We start from the raw sequence: 14088 nt of genomic DNA, 5'->3' as shown, positions 1-14088 counted from the left end.
TTTTTTTTTTTTTTTTTTAATCTATACACATTATACATTACAAGAATGTGTATAGATTATAGCCAAATAAATTTTTGTAATTATTATGATTTTGAACTAGTATAATTAAAATAAAAGTGTTATTAATATTGAATATTTATTATCGTGCATTATATAACATTATATGTTACTATGAACAAAAGTACGGTAATATTGGACTAAATTATATGGACTAGTTTTATTTAATAAAAACTATAAAAAATTTATAATGATTTAATAATTTAAACATGCAGTTCAATAACAATTAAACAATTATATGTCAGATAATGAAAACACATATTTAATTTTTTTCTCAATTTTATCAAATAATTTATTTTTATCCGCAAAATCAATTAATGACTTAATAACATTAAAGTCTTGATCTTCAAATAACTTTTTTATATCAATAATAAAATGTTCAGCAGCGCCTAAACTATAATAGTTAACAGTTTCCAACTCTGTTTCGTTGTGAACTGTTTGTATTTGTTTGGAATTTTTAAAGGAATATTCTTTGCCGTTTAATTTCATTTCTTTTAATGCATTGCACCCTAAATCCAAACATAAAGTGTTTAAATATGATTTGAGGAGGTAATCATCAACATCTCTCGCTCAATATACAAAAAATATGGCATAAAGCACCCACGCTTTTTTTCACAATAATACTAGTATTTTTCGTTCATTACTGTTTTAAGTTAATTTTAAAAATTATTTTCGATGTGCTTTAAAAGCGTGTTTTTTAGTTTTTTTAAACTATATTTATTTTATGTACTATAAAATAAACCGTCGGGCACAAATTTTTGCAATCCATTTGCTTGTTAGGTTTTCTCCACATCATATCTCGCCCATCTAAACCAATAATATTAAACTTGCTTTCATCGCTAAATAATACAGATTTCCAAAAATCATTTCCCTTGTTTATGTGTGTCTTTGTAAAATCTAAACGTTTTTTTTTATTTGATTTACTGATAAAAGGTTTTTTCCTAGCTACACAACCTTTATATCCTGCGTTTCTAAAGACATTACTAATTGTCTGAGGTACAACTGTTACATTATAGTCATTATCAATCATACCAGTAAGTTTTGGTGCACTTTTTTTTAATTCCCTCTCAACTGTTCTTAGTATAGCTCTCCTGTTATGAGATTTTAATCTTTGGGGACGACCACTACGTTTTCGATCTTCGAAAGAACCAGTTTCATTATATCGGTTTATTATAAATTGTACAGTTGAATGTGATTTATTAATTGTTTGTGCAATATTTCTAAGAGAATTACCATTTTTTATTACTAATTTGCGAATTGCAATAGGTATCTCCATTGTTCAATGTGTATAAACTGAATAAAACATCATAGACATCTATAAATGTACAGAGACTTTTTTGACTCACTGTATATATAAACAAATTTTTATTTTGACTGACCAATACCATCCGCGTGTCATACGGCTTACGTATATATTCCTACCGCCGTTTATACATTAGGTGTAACGTTAGTCCGACCCGCCCGCCCATAAAACACAACTATACCTAGTGCACACGTTTACGTACTTAAGTCGCTTTACTTGTATAAATATATTCTAATTACTATTACAATTTATATATTAACACGATTTATTCTAAGAGATATAAAGTATTCATTCCGATTACGAGGGATGATTTCCGTATCGTCATTTTTCGTCGCTACCTCCACGTTCAGTGTGAGGTAATTTATGCGCCTGCTGCTTTCCTTGGATGTGGGAGCCGTTTCTCTGACTCCCTCTCCGGAATCGAACCTTGATTTCCCGTTACAACCATGATATTGATAGTAACTACTATCATAACATGAAACTAAAAAGTGAAAGATAAATATAGTTTAAAAAAACTAAAAAAACACGCTTTCGTATATTAAGCGCCCGACGCTTTTATCATTTTATTATCATTTATTATTTTTATTTTTTTTTCATATTATTTTAAAAATTATTTTTAGCTTTTTAGTTCGATGTACTTTAAAAGCGTGTTTTTTTAGTTTTTTTTAACTATATTTTTAGATTAAATATCTCCACAAGTAATGGGAATATAGAATACGATTTTATATTGAATTACACAGTAAAGTCATATCATAAAATGAAATATTTTTTAATCATCTTAGAGCAAAATATACTGTGCTGATTTAAAAAATGCAGTTAGATTTTTTCCATAACCTTTTTTTTTTTTTGATATTATTACTAATGAGTAAAAACGATATTTCAATATAAACATTTATTTTATTTTAAATATGTTAAAAATAATCCATATAAAATTTCAATTCAAAATGTCATATATTAACTTTTTTTTAAGTTAATTTTTATGAAAGCTTATAACTTAAAAATATTGACATTTAAACTTTTATTAGTAAAAGTAGTAAAAATTGAAATGCGAGGTTCAACAAGAATTATATAACAAAATTATTGAACTTGGATAATGTAAGAATTTTATATAAGTTAAATAATAATAATAATAAGGGAAAAAATCCTAAAAAATAATCAATAGTTCTTAAAATCGGAAAGATTCGCATTTTATTAATTTTAATGTTATTACGACCACCACCATAAGTAATTTTATATAAGTATCATAGAATATTGAGTAGTAATGATTAAACGATTTTTAATATGCGTTTATAAAAAATCAGATACGCGGCAGAGATTAAATACACACAATTAAAAATTAGGTGATGTAGAAATGAGTTATATAAAAAAAATTACTTATAATAATAAAAAGTTTAATAATAATGTACTAAAATATATCTTTTTTCTTAGATTTTTAATAAAAAATAATATCAAGCAATTATAGTTATATTTAATAAATACTATATAAAATTTGGAATAGTTTAATAATATAAACAAACAGTTAATGACAATTAAACTAATATTTGTCAGATAAAGAAAATAATATTTAATTTTTTTCTCAAAAATTTAATATTTTAATATTAATAAAATCAAAAATTTATTATTAATACACTAGAAAATATCTTTTTTTCTTATATTTTTATTAAAAAAATAATATCAAACAATTATAGTTTTATTTAATAAAAACTATAAAAAATTTATAATGATTTAATAATTTAAACATGCAGTTCAATAACAATTAAACAATTATATGTCAGATAATGAAAACACATATTTAATTTTTTTCTCAATTTTATCAAATAATTAATTTTTATCCGCAAAATCAATTAATGACTTAATAACATTAAAGTCTTTGTCTTCAAATAACTTTTTTATATCAATAATAAAATGTTCAGCAGCGCCTAAACTATAATAGTTAACAGTTTCCAACTCTGTTTCGTTGTGAACTGTTTGTATTTGTTTGGAATTTTTAAAGGAATATTCTTTGCCGTTTAATTCCATTTATTTTAATGCATTGCACTCTAAATCCAAACATAAAGTGTTTAAATATGATTTGAGGAGGTAATCATCAACATCTCTCTGTGTTTCAATTGTGTTTTATACCTTATAAACAAAATCATCTTCTTTCTTAATACATTTATTTTGTTGTTTATTAACGTATAAGAAATGTTTCCATGTTAATTTTAACATAATGACTTTTAAGAAGCTAAAAACTGACTTGTAGTATATTTGAATACCCTTTAATTTGTTTTTTCACCAATCAATTGTATGTACATTATGTGATAATGTATATAAATATATGCAATGGATATATATAAAGTCAATTACAAATGTTCAAATTACTTATTTAATCCAACGACGAATTGAATAAGTTTTGAATAAATATTTATTTATTTGTTAATGTTTACCATACAAACAACAAGAGAAGAAAAAAATAATAAGAAAACGTAAACCCTTATACAGAGTGGCCCACCACTCACTGACAACTTAAATAACTTTTGATCCAGTTAATATTTCTAGCTGATTTTTTTTTTTAATAATAGTTATACGTTAGGTCTATAGCTATATCTCAATAATTAATTTTTTTACATTTTATTAAAAATATTAATTATTTTTAAATTTTAAATAAAATGTAAAAAAAAAATCTAAGATAGCTATTTTGTAGAGTAGAATTTAAGANTATGATTATTGTGTATACATATGATGATAATGTGTATACTTTACAAACTTGGCATTAATACCATGATTAGAAATTAGATAAGGCAATTATTACTTATCACTATCAATCAAAAGTATACTGAAAAGATAGAGTTTTCTTCTGTCCTTTTCTCAATACGTATTTCAATGTTTAATACCGTAAAATAATACATGAAAATTCAAATTTTCACAAACTTCAAAACGCTACAGAATATTTACTACTCAATATTAATAAGATATTTTTTTACTAATATTTTTCTTAAATTCTGCTCTACAAAATAGCTATCTTAGATTTTTTTTTTACATTTTATTTAAATTTAAAAATAATTAATATTTTTAATAAAATGTAAAAAAATTAATTATTGAGATATAGCTATAGACCTAACGTATAACTATTATTAAAAAAAAAAATCAGCTAAAAATATTAACTGGATCAAAAGTTATTTAAGTTGTCAGTGAGTGGTGGGCCACNGATCAAAAGTTATTTAAGTTGTCAGTAAGTGGTGGGCCACTCTGTATAAAGAACTCACGAACACGTCATTGATATATTAATATATGAATAAAGTAAATGGAAACAAAATTTAGTTTCTATATTTGTATTTTGCACACTAACTAAATAACATTACTTAAAAATTGTAATACCAAGAAGTTGCAGTTTTCAATAATTATTAAGAAAGTAACGTATATTATATTTCACGTATCTAATACTTTATTGCAATAAGTTTTATATAATTACTATTTTCTGTTACACTAAAATGTTAATTCAAAACAATAATTCAACTATGATATTAAGAGTAGCTGTAGTGTTATTTTTCTTACGAGTGAACCATAGTGATTCACTCGATACTGGATACAAGGATAATCAATTGAAGTGTGTCGAAAATGTTAAGCTTTTAAAATGTTCCTATTTATTATACGCTTTGAACTATATGCAAGTAGCTAGATTAGAAATACATCATCCAAATTTTAACTATAACAAAGCATTTTATAAAGATGCATATAATTATAATATTATTCAATATATGATGAGTACGATTTATGGTTTACAAGTGGTTGAAATAGGTTCTTTGTGGTTATTAAACATGTATATAGGCATTGTTTGTTCCCAATTTAACAAATTACCAAAATCAATTGAGCATCTAAATACATACCTTAAAGACACTCATGATATTGTAATAGACGCATTAAAATCTGAGACTTCATCCATGAAATGTAATAAAGAAAAAAATAAATTTTATGTGGACGAAAAGGATTTAAAACAATTGGATAATTGCTCATTGAAAGATATATCTAATTACATGCTTGAAAAATCGAAAATCATGAGCAATTTCATTTTGAATAATACTGAATTATCTAAAAAACACTTCAAGAAGTTCACAAAAAGAAATATTTTAATTAAAAATATTATATATAATAATTACAAAATGAATAATTTAATGTATGAATACAACGTGCAAGTTATTTGGGGAGGTATCAAAAGAAGTACTATGCTCCAATTCCGTGAAAATTACGAAAATGCACATAGAATTGATTGGGGAAAAAACAAATTAAATGGTATTCAAATATACTACGAGTCAGTTTTTAGCTTCTTAAAAGTCATTATGTTAAGATTAACATGGAAACATTTCTTATACGTTAATAAACAACAAAATAAATCTATTAAGGAATGTTTGGTCGATAAATGGATAGCAATACTAATTGAGTTTGGGAAGTATTTACATTTAAAAGAAGATGATTTTGTTTATAAGGTAAAAAACACAATTGAAACACAGAGAGATGTTGATGATTACCTCCTTAAATCATATTTAAACACTTTATGTTTGGATTTAGGGTGCAATGCATTAAAAGAAATGAAATTAGACGGCAAAGAACTCATCTCTAAAAATTCAATCGAATATCAAACAGTTCACAGCGAAACAGAGTTGGAAACTGTTAATTATTATAGTTTAGGCGCAGCTAAACAATTTATTTTTAATATGAAATTTTTATTTTTAGACAGAGACTTTAATGTTATTAAGTCATTAATTGATTTTGCGGATAAAAATAAATTATTTGATAAAATTGAGAAAAAAATTAGTTATGTGTTTTCATTATCTGACATATAATTGTTTAATTGTCATTGAACTGTTTGTTTATATTATTAAACTATTCCCAATTGTGTATAGTATTTATTAAATATAACTATAATTGCTTGATATTATTTTTTATTAAAAATATAAGAAAAATGATATATTCTAGTGCATTATTATTAAACTTTCAATAATAAGTAAATTTTTTGATTCCGTGTGAAGCTGAGAAGGAATTAATTTCACTATGGGTTTTTTTTTATGTTTAGCCACTTTTTCTCAGCTCTCACTAGACCCATTTCAATTAATGATACGTGAAAAGTACACATATCATATCTAGTTAAAGACATTGCTCATGAAAATTAAATAAATTTCTCTGTTTATGATATAAATGTAGAGGAGATTCACTAGAGGAGTCATTGAGATGTTCACCATTTCCAACCTGACGAAATCTGAGTAATTGACTGCTCATGGTAAAAGGGAAATGAAAAACGAAAGAAAAAAAAATAGAGCGATTGACCATTACTTATAATATAAAATTATAGTTAACCCATATATTATTTTATTAATTAATAAAATAATACAAACGTCATGGCCATTTAACCAAAAATGAGAAAACAATGAATTAAATTATATACACTGTGCAGGAATACATAAAGTTAAATTATACCATATAAGATTTTGTTCAGGATGTCCAATTTCAGGTGATAAGTTGCCATAATCATGACCAAGCTAAATTGAAATTTTTACTCCTCCATCGTGGATTTGTAAAGACACGCCAAAATTTGATGAGACGACGATGAAGAAGAGAGTGATGATGATAGGGATATTCTTTTTCGAACATAACCGTACTTTCCAAAGCCGGCTCGATAGCACATGGTAGAGGGTAGGTACCAGTGTGACCATTATAATGTGGTATTATATGGTATGGACAAGGATCACAGGTGGTAGGGAAAATGATTTGTTTAATAAATAATCATGTGTGTATATGCAACACCGAGCCTACAGATATACGACGCGCGCTGTTTGAATATAATTACCTGTGACCTTATACTCATGATAACTTTATTATGTTACAAGCGATTCACATCTCGCATAGTCTATTACGCCCGTCCACACCTTAGCCATAATTAATAAAAAACACGGCTGAACATGAAAAAACAATAATATTGTGTTACCGTATTTCTTTTAAGTGTGTGCTAGTAATATAAACATGTCTGCAGGAGTGAAAGATATTAAAATTTCTATGGGGTATCTAAACCTGACTTGCAACGTCTGTATTCAATTTGAGTTAAGTTGAGAGAAATTTCAAACAAATGTAATAATTTTTTAAATTTAATCGATGAATTTTTATAATTTATGAACAATTCGTGTCTCCTTCGCCTTAATTCCAACTACTAGGGGTCGGCCACCCTTATCCTAAACTTCCACTTGACACGATCTCCTACATCATCTACGCTCACATCAGCTGTCGTCAAATCGCATTTAATAGCATCCCTCCATCTCTTTTTTGGTCTTCCTCTACTTCTTTTTCCTTCAACATTCATTTCTATAACTGTCTTACAGCTTCTGATTCTACTCTCCTCATAACATGACCAAACCATCTAATTATATTTTCTTTCATCTTATCCACGATTGACGTTACACCTATACTCCTTATTTTATGCTCATTTCTTATCTTATCTTCTCTAGTCACTCCTAGTCATAGCTGGCTTTATTACAGTCTTTTAGAATTTATGTTTTAGCCTCATTGGAATTCTTATATCGCATAAGACACCAGACGCTTCTCTCCACCCATACTTAATTCTGTGTCTTAAATTCTCGTCAATACCACCACTCTTTTGCACAACTGACCCTAAATATTTAAAACTCTCTACCTCTCCAATCACGTTCTCGCCTATTGTCACTAACCTCCTCATTTCACCTACCTCGTGTTCTCCTTTGTCAAACTCGTACACTATATACTCTGTTTTACTTCTATTGATCGACACACCTCTAGTCTTTGATTAATTTCCTCCCTATTTTTCCCATTCCATGAGATATCCTCTAATGTCTCTTTTGCGTATTCCTCATTCAATATTTTTTCAAAATACTCTTTCCACCTTTTTTTCACATCATCATCACTCGAGAGTACTTTATTATCAACACTTTTCTCTGGACATTACACACCGTCCTCTCTATTACCGTCTTTACAAACTCTTTTTAATTTTCCCCTTTCAATTTTCACCATTGGATCTTCGATTTTTCCCTTGGGTTTCTTCTATTTTTGTTTATTCTCTTTCCGGTACACCACAACTCCATTACCATCAGTCTATGTTGTGTAGTTACACTCTCGCCTGGTATAAATTTACAATCTTTTACTTGCTTTATGCTCACTCTCTCCACATTGACCTGTCATCTATTCCTCCCACTATTATAAGTTATATAATTATCTTCCTTCTTTCTAAAATAAGTATTAACCATAGCAAGATCATACGATACTGCGAAATCCAGGATTCTTTCTCTAGCCTCATTCTTCCAACTAAAACAGTACCTTCCATGTACTCTTTCATATCCTCTCCTGTCATTACCTACATGTCCATTCATATCTCCACCTGTCACCGCATCCTCATTGTCAGGTACCCCTTGCATCACCTCATTCTTTCTCCATAACACTTGCTTATCTATTTCATCACATCCTACTTGTGGTGCATAGGCACTTATTACATTCAGCACTTTTTCCTCGAATATCAATTTTTCGACTATAATTCTGTCACTTTTCCTAGCTACTTCTACTACTTTACTTTTCGTCTTCTCATCCATTATTATCCCTACATCATTCTTTGTACTAGACTTAACTGAGTATCGATTGACGTTTATATTTGGTCAAAACCAAATCTTTCAAAGCTACATTTTACAAGCAAAGTATAATTTTGTAGTACAGGATGAAATTCAAAGATTCCTCTTAGTTAATAAACAAGCCAATTCATTCCTCTGTTTTTTATTATAGATGATATAATTAAGTGTCCATAGTTATCAGTTTCGTTTTAGTGACAGTCATTCATTTTTCAACTTAAATTATCTTGTATTTTCTTTAATTTAGTTTGTTTATATTCATAGTATCCGTATTAGTTTTTACCACTTTTTAAGTGTANATTAACAGCTCAGTTAAAATTATTAAAATCTATTCTCGGCACTAGGGAAAAACACAAATTTGTACCAATTCATAACAGGACCACAAAAAGCCTCAAGATATAATTATCTAATATTTATGAAGACACAATATTCTAACTACTAGAATAAAACCAATGTTATTTTTTAAATATTTTACAATATTGTCATAATAATTCAATTAATTAACTTTTTTATTTTGCAAATAAAATAATAAATTTAATTATAATAACACATATAATAATAATATTGAATTGTAATATATTAAATATATAATAATATTCAAAACAATTACAAAAAAAAATGTGATTTCAAAACAACATAATGCTATCATTAAATTATGTCAATTTGTAGCGGTTCTTTACTGATTTTCTAATGCTATATTTTACATGTTACACTTTTTTCTCAAACTTCAATTTTTTGTGGTTTATTAAATAAATATATAGCTAAAAAATTAAAATCAATTTTTTTGAAATTAGGTTTTCCCAACAGAAATAATGCATCTAGAATACGTGTATTTTTATAAAATTTCTAACTTTGTAGCCCTCAAAATACCAATTCATTTTCGATCTCCTCATTTCCCTCATATAATTCTTCCATATACATTTTCCACTTCTCTAGTACCTTTTCATTTTTTAAAATAATTTTGCTATGTTTATATTTAACTATGTTGTTGGATTTCTTGGGTTTATATTGCAGTTTTTAAATTTTATTATAGGCTTTCCCTGTATTGTTTCTTAGTAGATAACGTTCTATTTCTTGTGTGTTGTGATTTAGCTAACATTCTTTTGGTAGACGGTATTTTGTTAATACTTCGTTTTTTATCTGCTTTTATAAATTGTAATCTCAGTTCCTTAATTTGTTCCTTCTTTAAATCAATTCAATAATTTGTCTAGTCATCCATGACTTTCTTCGGTTCTATTTTAGTTTTTCAACGCACAATTTTTGTTACTTTAGTTCTTTTTTTAAATTTGATGTTGCATTGTGCCATTACAAGATTATGATCACTATCGATGTCATATACTGGGTAGGCATAACTAGATTTGATCTGATTTCTGAACTTAGTTTTTACGAGTATGGAATTTATTTGATACAGATTTCTATCTTTAGGCGCTTTTCATGTATATTTTCTCCTTAGCGGGACTTCAAAGTACGTATTTGTTACTATCAGTTCCTGTTGTTCACAAAACTCTAACAATCTTGTCCCTTTTTCATTTATCTTCCCTAGTCCATATTTTCCTGAGAAGTTTCTTCTTTCATAACCTATTGAGGCGTTAAAACTGAATATGATAAATACGTTTGAGTTGCATTCTGTTAGTTGCACAAGTTCTTTAATCTGTTCGTATGTCTCTTCTATTTCTTTGTCCGTACTTCTAGATGCAGGGAAGTACACTTGTATAATGTAAATGTTTGTAGGCTTTGTTTCTATTTTCACCATAAGAAATCTGTATTTAGGTGGTACGAGTTGAGTACATTGTCTTTCCAATATCCTCGTAATATTACTGCCACTCCGTTTCTTCTTTTTTTCACATTTCCACTATGAATGGTTCTAAAACCGTCAGTTATGAAATCACTATTTCCTGATTAAAAATTATAAGATATTTAATATATTGTAGGACACTTTTTATACAAATATTTATTTATTAAATTAAATCACAAAATAAAATATCTAAACATTAAATGTAAGATAATTTATATAGACAAAAAAAAAATATCCCATATAAATAGAAATTATTGAACGAACACTATTATTTTTATTTATATACATTTTATCACGTACGCTACCACTATGACCGCACAAGGGATGTATATATAGATAGGTAGATGTATATAGATTGACACAATATAGTTGATAGTACAGAATATAGACACAATATCGTTAATGCGTAATCAACTGCTACGGCCGCACAGACATTTATAATATAAATATATTATATATTTATAAGTATGTATATATATCTTGTCGCGATATAGTTTAATTACACCGATAACGAAGAACACCAAAGCTTAATTCACTAGGAAAATAATACGTAACTCAAGCACAAACCAGTTAAGGTGTTCGTCGGAAACGGAACAGAACGCAATATCCGTAATCCATACTCGGCGGCGGCCTTATCTCGTTGTCAAGGGCGGAGAGACAACCGAAACAAATGATTGTAATATTAATAGTTGCACGTCTGATATCGAGAGAAACACGGATGAGCGCCTGCCTATAGCGTAGGGCGGTGCCAAATCAATTTTAAAATATCTTTAGTGTTTATTTTATTTTATGAAAAATTTTGGTATTTATTCGATAATATATATATGACAATTACAAATGTTCAAGTTATTTATTTAATACAACGGCGATTTTAATAGGATTTGTTTAATGCATATATATTTATTTAGGTGTTATTCAGTACCATACAAAGAACAAGAGAACAAAAAACAATCAGACTAAGTTGAAAACGTAAACTCTTATTAAAAAACTCATGAACACGTCATTGATTATTAATATATGAATAAAGTAAATGGAAACAAAATTTAGTTTCTATATTTGAACTAATTCTTCACTAAATAACATTTCTTAAAAATTGTAATACCGAGAAGTTGCAGTTTTCAATAATTATTGAGAAAGTGACGTATATTATATTTCACGTATCTAATACTTTATTGCAATTAGTTTTATATAATTACTATTGTCTGTTACACTAAAATGTTAATTCAAAACAATAATTCAACTATGATATTAAAAGTAGTTGTGGTGTTATTTTTCTTACAAGTGAATCATAGTGATGCACTCGATACTGGATACAAGAATAACCAATTGAAGTGTGTCGAAAATGTTAAGCTTTTAAAATGTTCCTATTTATTATACGCTTTAAACTATATGCAAGTAGCTAGATTAGAAATACATCATCCAAATTTTAACTATAAAAAAACATATTATAAAGATCAATGTAATTATAATATTATTCAAGATATGATGAGTACGATTTATGGTTTACAAGTGGTTGAAATGGGTTCTTTATGGTTATTAAACATTTATTTAGGCAATGTTTGTCGCCTTTTTGTGAAATTCCATCAATCTCAAATATATGAGCATCTAAAATTATACCTTAAAGATACTCATGATATTGTATTAGATGCATTAAAATCTGAGATTTCATCCATGAAATGTAATAAAGAAAAAAATAAATTTTATGTGGACGAAAGGAATTTAAAAAAATTGAATAATTGCTCATTGAAAGATATATCTAGTTACATGTTTAAAAAATCACAAATCATGAGAAATTTTATTTTGAAAAATACTGAATTATCTAAAATAAACTGCAGGAAGTTTGCAAAAAAAAATATTTTTATTAGAAATATTTCAGATGATCAAAACTATATGAATTTTTTAATGAATGGATACAATGTGCAAGTTAATTGGGGAGGTATCGAAAGAAGTACTATGCTGCAATTGCGTGAAAATTATGAAAATGCACATAGAATTGATTGGGGGACAAACAAATTAAATGGTATTCAAATATACTACGAGTCAGTTTTTAGCTTCTTAAAAGTCATTATGTTAAGATTAACATGGAAACATTTCTTATACGTTAATAAACAAAAAAATAAATTTATTAAGGAATGTTTGGTCGATAAATGGATAGCAATACTAATTGAGTTTGGGAAGTATTTACATTTAAAAGAAGATGATTTTGTTTATAAGGTAAAAAACACAATTGAAACACAGAGAGATGTTGATGATTACCTCCTCAAATCATATTTAAACACTTTATGTTTGGATTTAGGGTGCAATGCATTAAAAGAAATGAAATTAGACGGCAAAGAATATTCCTTTAAAAATTCCAAACAAATACAAACAGTTCACAACGAAACAGAGTTGGAAACTGTTAACTATTATAGTTTAGGCGCTGCTGAACATTTTATTATTGATATAAAAAAGTTATTTGAAGATCAAGACTTTAATGTTATTAAGTCATTAATTGATTTTGCGGATAAAAATAAATTATTTGATAAAATTGAGAAAAAAATTAAATATGTGTTTTCATTATCTGACATATAATTGTTTAATTGTTATTGAACTGCATGTTTAAATTATTAAATCATTATAAATTTTTTATAGTTTTTATTAAATAAAACTAGTCCATATAATTTAGTCCAATATTACCGTACTTTTGTTCATAGTAACATATAATGTTATATAATGCACGATAATAAATATTCAATATTAATAACACTTTTATTTTAATTATACTAGTTCAAAATCATAATAATTACAAAAATTTATTTGGCTATAATCTATACACATTCTTGTAATGAATAATGTGTATAGATTAAAAAAAAAAAAAAAAAAACGGTAGTACAGTGTGGACGAGGCATAGATGGGACAATTACAGATGATATCTGACAGTGATTAAAATCACTATCATAAGAAACGCTTCGATGCAAATCTGTAGATAGTGTTTCCTTTAGAGAAATTGGTGAAATATTTTAAAAGCAACATGAACTCTTATTTCTTTAATTATATCCTGATTAGTAGTTCTTTGATTTTAAAATATAATATATGAATAAATACTAATTATAGTTTTTAAATTTAGTATGAAATTGTGAGGCCAGCTATGATGTATGGTTAATAGTGTTGGGCGGTTGATAAGAAAGTAGAGCAGAGAATAAGTGTAGCAGAGATGAGAATGCTTAGTTGGATGAGTGGAGTGACTAGAGAAGATAGGATAAGGAACGAGCATATAAGAGGAAGTATAGGTGTTGCGTCAATCGTGGATAAGATGACAGAAAATAGACTTAGATTGT

The 14088-nt window shown here is 27.0% G+C and overlaps 1 protein-coding gene across 7 annotated transcripts in view; it reads left to right on the top strand.

Annotated features, from left to right (window-relative positions):
- LOC126903643 (uncharacterized) overlaps window positions 1-13485 on the top strand; it is a 46494-nt gene extending 33009 nt beyond the window's left edge. For 2 of the 7 annotated variants that reach the window (XM_050681981.1, XM_050681982.1), the window contains one exon: window positions 11680-13485. In XM_050681981.1, the coding sequence (XP_050537938.1) occupies window positions 11987-13342 (1356 nt within the window). In that variant the 5' untranslated portion in view covers window positions 11680-11986 and the 3' untranslated portion in view covers window positions 13343-13485. Of the gene's footprint in view, window positions 1-4700; window positions 6223-11679 lie in introns of those variants that run through there. The other 5 variants (XM_050681986.1, XM_050681984.1, XM_050681985.1 and 2 more) reach the window with 5 other exon arrangements.
- Window positions 13486-14088: the final 603 nt, after the last annotated feature.

Source organism: Daktulosphaira vitifoliae, unplaced genomic scaffold, assembly GCF_025091365.1.
Source record: "Daktulosphaira vitifoliae isolate Bord-2020 unplaced genomic scaffold, ASM2509136v1 Scaffold_4, whole genome shotgun sequence".
NCBI classification, from domain to species: Eukaryota; Metazoa; Arthropoda; class Insecta; order Hemiptera; family Phylloxeridae; genus Daktulosphaira; species Daktulosphaira vitifoliae.
Note: the sequence above shows the minus strand (reverse complement) of the source record. Positions and strands in the feature narration are given on the sequence as shown.